The 8,478-nt window shown below is 55.0% G+C and overlaps 1 protein-coding gene across 3 annotated transcripts in view; it reads right to left on the minus strand.

Annotated features, from left to right (window-relative positions):
- Positions 1–8,478, minus strand: part of NFIC (nuclear factor I C) — a 100,981-nt gene that overhangs the window by 36,397 nt on the left and 56,106 nt on the right. For all 3 annotated transcript variants that reach the window (XM_032177760.2, XM_032177758.2, XM_032177759.2), the window contains exon 3: positions 3,798–3,869. In XM_032177760.2, coding sequence (XP_032033651.1) covers positions 3,798–3,869 — 72 coding nt within the window. The remainder of the gene's footprint in view (positions 1–3,797; positions 3,870–8,478) is intronic.

Consider the following 8,478-nt stretch of genomic DNA (forward strand, 5'->3'; position numbering starts at 1 on the left):
GCACCCGGCCCCCTGTTACAGCCATTTGCTGAGTGAAGACAATGAACCCTGCCCCGCGCTGGGAGGTTCAGGGCCACACATTCTGAAGAGGACAGAGCGGTGGCCCCCGAGTGTCCAGGAGAAGTGGCCAGAGCCGTTTCCTGCTGACCCAGCTGGCCAGCTGGTGTCCGCACGCCCCCTCCGCCTCCCCCCACCGGGGTTTCCTGTTTGTGCAGCGCCTGCTCAGCTCCATCTCTGGGGGACTCCCTGGCGAGCTGGGAGGACGTGATTTCCTCTTCCAGACGCCCAAGCTCCCCAGGGGACCAGGCCAAGCGCCGCTGCCCCCACCTCCCTCCAACATCTGGCTTGGAGAGAGGCGTCTGGGGATCACAGGAGGCCGAGGAGGACCCGGGTCACAGACGGAGGAGTCACCAGGGGCCATGGAGGAGTAGCCTCAGGCCTGTGAACCTCTGAGAACCTTTCAGCCTCCCTGTACACGCCTGTTCCGGTCCTTCCAAGAAGGACGCCTCACCCACTCGCTTTCTCTTCCTTCCTTCTTTTCCTTTCCTTTTTTTTTTTTTTTTTTTTTTTTTGAGACAGAGTCTCACTCTATCCCCCAGGCTGGAGTGCAGTGGTGTGATCTTGGCTCACTGCAACCTCCGCCTCCCGGGTTCAAGCAATTCTCCTGTGTCAGCCTCCTGTGTCCTCCTAGTACAAATGGGGTTTCACCATGTTGGCCAGGCTGGTCTTGAACTCTTGACCTCAGGTCATCCACCTGACTCAGCCTCCCAAAGTACTGGGATTACAGGTGTGAGCCACTGCGCCCTGGCCCCTTCCTTCTTTTTCTTTTTGAGTTGGAGTTTTTACTCTTGTTGCCCAGGCTGGAGTGCAATGGTGCAATCTCAGCTCACTGCAACCTCCGCCTCCCGGGTTCAAGCAATTTTCCTGCCTCAGCCTCCCGGGTAGCTGGGATTACAGGCATGTGCCTCCACGCCCGGCTAATTTTTGTATATTTAGTAGAGATGGGGTTTCTCCATGTTGATCAGGCTAGTCTCAAACTCCTGACCTCAGGTGATCCACCCGCCTCAGCCTCCCAAAGTGATGGGATTACAGGCGTGAGCCCCCGCACCCAGCCCTTCTTTTTTTCTCTCTCTCTCTTTCTTTTCTTTCTTTCTCTTTCTTTCTTTTTTTTTTTTTTTTTTTTGATGGAGTCTCGCTGTGTCTGCCAGGCTGCACAATCTCGGCTCACCACAACCTCTGCCTCCTGGGTTCAAGCGATTCTCCTGCCTCAGCCTCCCGACTAGCTAGGATTATAGGTGTGAGCCAACATGCCCAACTAATTTTTGTGTTTTTAGTAGAGACGGGGTTTCACCATGTTGGCCAGGCTGGATTTGAACTCCTGACCTCAGGTGATCTGCCTGCCTTGGCCTCCCAAAGTGCTGGGATTACAGGCGTGAGCCACCGCACTCGGCCCCTTCCTTCTTTTTCATCTCTCCTCCTTCCTCTCCCCATATATCCTCTCTTGTCTTTTTCTCTCTGCTTCATCCCTCCCTCTCTCCTTCCTTTCTTTCTACAAATGTTTATTGAGCACCCACTCTGCACCAGGCCCCATTCTAAGCCCTGAGGGCACAACAGAGATCTAGACAGAAAAAGCCTCTGCCCTCGAGGAGGTGACATTCCACTGGGGAGATGAGCAAACACCCGTGCAGTCATTAAGCAACTAAGCAAATCCATAGGCAATCACTAACTTCCTCTGAAGGAAAGAAAACAGAGGGCTGAGATTGAGGGTAGCCAGGCTGGGTGCGGTGGCTCATGCCTGTAATCCCAGCACTTTGGGAGGCCGAGGTGGGTGGATCACAAGGTCAGGAGATCAAGACCATCCTGGCTAACACGGTGAAACCCCGTCTCTACTAAAAATACAAAAAATTGGCCAGGCACGGTGGCTCACGCCTGTAATCCCAGCACTTTGGGAGGCCGAGGCGGGTGGATCACGAGGTCAGGAGATCGAGACCATCCTGGCTAACACGGTGAAACCCCGTCTCTACTAAAAATACAAAAAATTAGCCGGGCGAGGTGGCGGGCACCTGTAGTCCCAGCTACGCGGGAGGCTGAGGCAGGAGAATGGCGTGAACCCCGGGGGGGGCGGAGCCTGCAGTAAGCCGAGATCGCGCCACTGCACTCCAGCCTGGGTGAAAGAGCAAGACTCTGTCTTAAAAAAAAAAAAAAAAAAAGATTGAGGGTAGCCACAGGCTGCTTGTGCTGAAGGGGTTTAGGGTAGACCTCTCTGAGAAGGGGGCATTTGAGCTGAGACCAGGGGAGATTTGGAGAGAACAAGCGAGCAGTTAGTAAGCTGTTTAGACAGAGGTAACAGAATGTGCAACGGCCCTGAGGCAGGACTGGGCCTGGTGCACTGGAGGAACAGCAAGGAGGTCTGTGTGGCTGGGAGTGGGTGAAGGGGAGAGAGGGAGGAGGGGAGGACAGGGTGGGGATGGGACAGGTTGTGCAGGGCCTTGTGGGCCACAGGGAGGACCTGGGCTTTTACCCCAAGAGAGGTGGGAGCCATGGATGGCTGCGGGCAGAGGAGGGACGGGCCCTGACTTGGGGGCTCACAGGCGTCCTCTGGCAATAGTGAGAAGGACAAACGGCGGGGGACAAGGGCAGGAGCTGGGGGCTAGGATGGAAGTGACTGCTGTGGTCTAAGTGAGGTAAATTTTCCCACTTCCTATCCCTACAACATAGAATTACACTGTCCTACTCATCTATTAGACACCCCACGAGGGCTGGGTGTGGTGGTTCAACACACCTATGATCCCAGCGCTTTGGGAAGCCAAGACAGGAGGATCACTTGAGCTCAGGAGTTTGAGACCAGTCTGAGCAACATAGTGAGACTCTGTCTTTACAAAAACAATTTAAAAAATTTTTAAAAAGCCGGGTGCGGTGGCTCATGCCTGTAATCCCAGTACTTTGGGAGGCCGAGGTGGGTGGATCACGAGGTCAGGAGTTTGAGGCCAGCCTGGCCAACATGGTGAAACCCTGTCTCCACTAAAAATACAAAAATTAGCCGGGTGTGGTGGCGCATGCCTGTAATCCCAGCTACTCGGGAGGCTGAGGCAGGAGAATTGCTTGAACCTGGAAAGTGGAGACTGCAGTGAGCCGAGATTGCACCCCTGCACTCCAGCCTGGGCAGCAGACCTAGACTCCGTCTCAAAAACAAACAAACAAACAAAAAAAACAGAGGCCGGGCGCGGTGGCTCACGCCTGTAATCCCAGCACTTTGGGAGGCCGAGGTAGGTGGATCACCTGAGGTCAGGAGTTCAAGACCAACCTGGCCAACATGGTGAAACCCCGTTTCTACTAAAAATACAAAAATTAGCCGGGTGTGGTGGCGTGCACCTGTAATCCCAGCTAATTGGGAGACTGAGGCAGAAAAATCACTTGAACCCGGGAGGTGGAGCTTGCAGTGAGCCGAGATTGCGCCACTGCACTCCAGCCTGGGTGACAGAGCGAGACTCCATCTCAAAATAAATAAATGAATGAAAACAAAACAAAACAAACAAAAACCCCCAAATGTCCCATGGGACTGTAGAACTCTCCGGGGTCTCCCATGGGGCGAGCACCTCAGAGCCCAGAAGCTGCGAGCTCAGAGTCGTGGGTTCCAACCCAGCTTCCTGGTCGCCCCTGGACAGGCCCCTTAACCTCTCCGAGCCTCAGTCTGCTCATCTGTAAAATGAGTGGTGCCAAGCAAATGATTCCCAAATAAAAGACGAGGGCAGGGCTGTGCCCTCCGCCCTTCACCACCACGCTGCCCCCAGACTCACCCAGCGTGATGGGCTTGCTGTCCTCCTGGTCAGAGCCCATCCCTGTCCGGGGACTGCCGCTTTGCTCTGCGTCTGCAAAGAGAGGAAAAAACATTGGTGACGTCACAGAGACCCCACCCCAGGAACAGATGAGGTGTTGATGCTGGTGGCCCATCCTGGGCTGGGCCAGTGCTGTGGAGACAGACAGTGGCCCCGAAACACGCCCAGGCCCCGGGGTCTCTGCTTGGGCCCTTCCCTTGGCTGCTGCCCTAGAGGGTCACGGACATCTGGCCAGGCACCCTGCAGACACCAGCTAGGCCCTGTGAGCGCCAGTGTACCTGTATGTTGGGTAAGCCCTCCGCTTCTGCAGGGGCGGCTCAGTCGTGGGTAACAGCTTAGACACCTGGAGTCTTAACAGACTGATGTTCAAATCCCAGCTGTGCCGCTTTCTTGCTGTGTGACCCTGAGCAAGTCACTTGCCCTCTCTGAGCCTCATCTGTAAAACGTTCAGGCCGGGCACAGTGGCTCACACCTGTAATCCTAGCACTTTGGGAGGCCAAGGGAGGCAGATCACCTGAGGTCAGGGTCAGGAGTTTGAGACCCGACTGGCCAACATGGTGAAACCCCATCTCTACTAAAAGTACAAAAACTAGCCAGGTGTGGTGGTGCGCACCTGTAATCCCAGCTACTCGGGAGACTGAGACAGGAGAATCACTTTAGCCTCGGAGGCGGAGGTTGCAGTGAGCCAGGATTGCACCACTGCGCTCCAGTCTGGGCGACTGGAGTTGGAGGCCAGCCTGAGCAACATAGCAAGACCCCATCTCAGAAAATAAAATTAAACAACAACAACAAAAATAAAACAGCCAGGCACGGTGGCTCACACCTGTAATCCCAGCACTTTGGGAGGCCAAGGCAGGAAAATCACTTGAGGTCAGGAGTTGAAGACCAGCCTGGCCAACATGGCAAAACCCCGTCTCTACTAAAAATACAAAAATTAGCCGGGTGTGGTGGCGCTCTCCTGGAATCCCAGCTACTCAGGAGGCTGAGTCAGGAGAATCGCTTGAACCCGGAAGGCAGAGGTTGCAGCGAGCGGAGATCATGCCTCTGCACTCCAGTCTGGGCGACAAGAGCAAGGCTCCGTCTCAAAATAAATAAAATAAATAAAATAAAATGAGGTTCGGTCATTCGGCCCCCCCTTAGCCTTATGCAGGAGGTCTATCACTATGTCCGTTTTACAGATGGGGAAACTGAGGACCAGAGAGGTGAGTCCCGGAGACGTCACGTCCCTTAGCCTCAGCCTCTGCCCCGTAGTCCCAGGGACCCGGCTGTTAGTCCTGGGTTGCCATTCAGGGACCCCAGAGAGAGGAGGCTGAGGGGTGGTCTCTGTGATGGCGACTCCCCCACTGCCCGCCCGGCTTGGGTGCTCCCTCTGCCCCGGCGCCCACTCCTCCATCTTATCTAAAAATAATTAGGTTCCTTGGCAGACACGCAGGCAGACAGACGCTGAGCTCAGCGTTATCGGCTCTGGCAGCCTGGATGCAGGACGAGTCACATCCGCCCCCTCTAGGGCCCTGACCCTTCCACGGAGGGCTGAAGCTAGGGGGCAGGTGGACAAGCCCAGCCAGGCAGACCCCCTCCCCAGCCCCACCCACGGATCACCCAGGTCAAAGACGAAGGTGGCAGGAACCAACGTCGAAAGCCGCAGGAAGAGAATCACGCCCCTCCTGCCCACCCGCCAGACCCCAAGGCCAGGATGCAATCGCTGTGTGACCTCAGGCAAGTCACCTAACTGTCCTGAGCCTGTTTCTCATCTTCCACGTGGGCCCAAACATTGCCCAGGCCTTATCAGAGCTGGGAGGTAGCGAGGAGAGGATACTCCTGAAGCACTTGAGGGCATTTGGAGACCTCAATCACGGGAGAATCCGCCCCGTTATTACTTTCTTCTATTTTTATTTATTTATTTTTATTTTTTTTGAGACAAGGTCTCACTCTGTCTCCCAGGCTGGAATGCAGTGGTGCGATCGCAGCTCACTGTAACCTCTGCCTCTCAGGTTCAAGTGATTCTCCCACCTCAGCCTCCAGAGTAGCTGGGATTACAGGCGTGCGCCATCACGCCTGGCTAATTTTTGTATTTTTAGTAGAGACGGAGTTTCACCATATTAGTCAGGCTGGTCTTGAACTCCTGACCTCAAGTGAGCTGCCCGCCTCAGCCTCCCAAAGTGCTGGGATTACAAGTGTGAGCCACCGCGCCTGGCCGTATCCATTTCATAGACAAGGAAAGCTGCGGGTCAGAACCACGAGCAATATTCTCCCTCCCAGGCCCCGTGATGGGCTTTTTCATCAGGGTTATTTTATCCACAGTTTTGTGCTGGGATCAGACACCTGAGCCAAGTACTGTCTCCGACAGCCCCCGGGTCTTTGTGCTCCTGAGCAGGTCACTTTCCGTTCTTTTTTTTTTTTTTTTTGAGACAGAGTCTCGCTCTGTTGCCCAGGCTGGAGTTCAGTGGCGCGATCTCGGCTCACTGCAACCTCTGCCTCCTGGGTTCAAGCAATTCTCCTGCCTCAACCTCCCGAGTGGCTGGGATTAGAGGTGCCTGCCTCCATGCCCATTTAATTTTTTTTTTTTTTTTTTTTTTTTGAGACGGAGTCTCGCTCTGTCGCCCAGGCTGGGGTGCAGTGGGCAATCTCACTGCAAGCTCCATCTCCCGGGTTCACGCTATTCTCCTGCCTCAGCCTCCTGAGTAGCTGGGACTACAGGCGCCCGCCACCACACCCGGCTAATTTTTTGTATTTTTAATAGAGATGGGGTTTCACCGTGTTAGCCAGGATGGTCTCGATCTCCTGACCTGGTGATCCATCCGCCTCGGCCTCCCAAAGTGCTGGGATTACAGGCGTGAGCCACCGCACCCAGCCTCACTTTCCTTTCAAGGCCTGAGTTTCTTCATCCGCAAAATGAGATGATGATTAAGCCAGGGGCAGTGGCACAGTGGCTCATGCCTGTAATCTCAGCACTTTGGGAGGCCGAAGAGGGAGGATCGCTTGAGGCCAGGAGTTTGAGACCAGCCAGGGCAACATAGTGAGACCCCGATTTTACACAAAATACAAAAAAATAGGCCAGGCGCAGTGGCTCACTCCTGTAATCTCAGCACTTTGGGAGGCCGAGGCAGGCGGATCACTTTGAGCTCAGGAGTTAGAGACCAGCCTGACCAACATGGTGAAACCCCATCTCTACTAAAAATACAAAATTAGCCAGGCATGGTGGTGCACGCCTGTAATCCCAGCTACTTGGGAGGCTGAGACAGAAGAATCACTTGAACCCCGGAGGCGGAGGTTGCGGTGAGCCGAGATCACACCATTATTGCGCTCCAGCCTGGGCAACAAGAGCAAAACTCCATCTCAAAAAAAAAAAAAAAAGAAAAAAAATTAGCCAGACATGGTAGCAGGCACCTGTAGTCCCAGCTACTCAGGAGCATCACATGAGACTGGGAGGTCAAGGGTGCAGTGAGCTGTGATCATGCCACTGCACTCCAGCCTGAGTGACAGAGCAAGACCTTGTTTTAAAAAAATAAATGGAGACCACTCTCAGGGTTGCTGTGGGAATGATCAAAGCAATGATATTTCCTAGTGCACGGAGCCTCTGGAGTTAGCTTGGCGCTGTGCTAATGGCTTTGCACACACCGTGTGTCCAGCACCCACTGATTGCCAAGACCAAAGATGCCATAAACAGCACAGGAGCAGGGCCCGGTGCCTCAGTTTCCTCATCAGGAAACAGAGGAGCAGATGAGAGAAGCTGTTCCTCCAGCTAAGATGCCCCAGCCGTGGCCATCTGGGCCGGACAGCAGCTGAGGGGAGTGTGCCCAGCTCGGCCCCAAGCCCTGCAGCCGATCCCAGGCTGGGGAAGCCAGCCGCCCCTCGGAGCTGGCCAGTTCCCTTTGGACTGCCTCAAGGCTGGGCACCGGTGGCCAAGACGTTGGGAAGGACCCAGCCTGGGCAGCCGGCCGTCCGGGCTCCAGGCCGTGGGCACAGGACCCTCTTCCGGAACCGGAGCCCACACAGACTGAGCAGGTTGCAGTGCCCAGCTGGCGTCTGGGTGTTTCCCTGGGAAGGAGAATGTTTCTTGGGCATGTACTAAGTGCCAGGCCCCCACGGTGGCTCCCAGCATGAGCTTGCGAATTGGGCAGCCAGGGAGTGGGGCCTTGGATGCATCCACGCCTCACTCTTCTCATCTGTGAAATGGACACAACCATAGCACCCTCTCTATTGGAAGCTGTTTATGAGGGACAAGATGGCAATGAATGAGACATTGGCCAGGCGCGGGGCCTCACGCCTGTATTCCCAGCACTGTGGGAGGCCAACGCGGGTAGATCACCTAAGGTCAGGAGTTCAAGACCATTCTGGCCAACATGGTGAAACCCCATCTCCACTAAAAATACAAAAATTAGCTGGGCGTGGTCGTGGGCACCTGTAATCCCAGCTACTGGGGAGGCTGAGGCAGGAGAATCTCTTGAACTTGGGAGGCGGATGTTGCAGTGAGCCCAAATCGGGCCATTGGCACTCTAGTCTGGGCGACAGAGTAAGACTCCATCTCAAAAATAAAAAGTGATGCCCGTCTGGGAAGTGAGGAGCGCCTCTGCCTGGCCACCCATTGTCTGGGAAGTGAGGAGCGCCTCTGCCCGGCCACCCCGTCTGGGAAGTGAGGAGC

The sequence above is a fragment of the Hylobates moloch genome, unplaced genomic scaffold (genome assembly GCF_009828535.3).
Source record: "Hylobates moloch isolate HMO894 unplaced genomic scaffold, HMol_V3 SCAFFOLD_15, whole genome shotgun sequence".
In the NCBI taxonomy this organism is placed as follows: Eukaryota; Metazoa; Chordata; class Mammalia; order Primates; family Hylobatidae; genus Hylobates; species Hylobates moloch.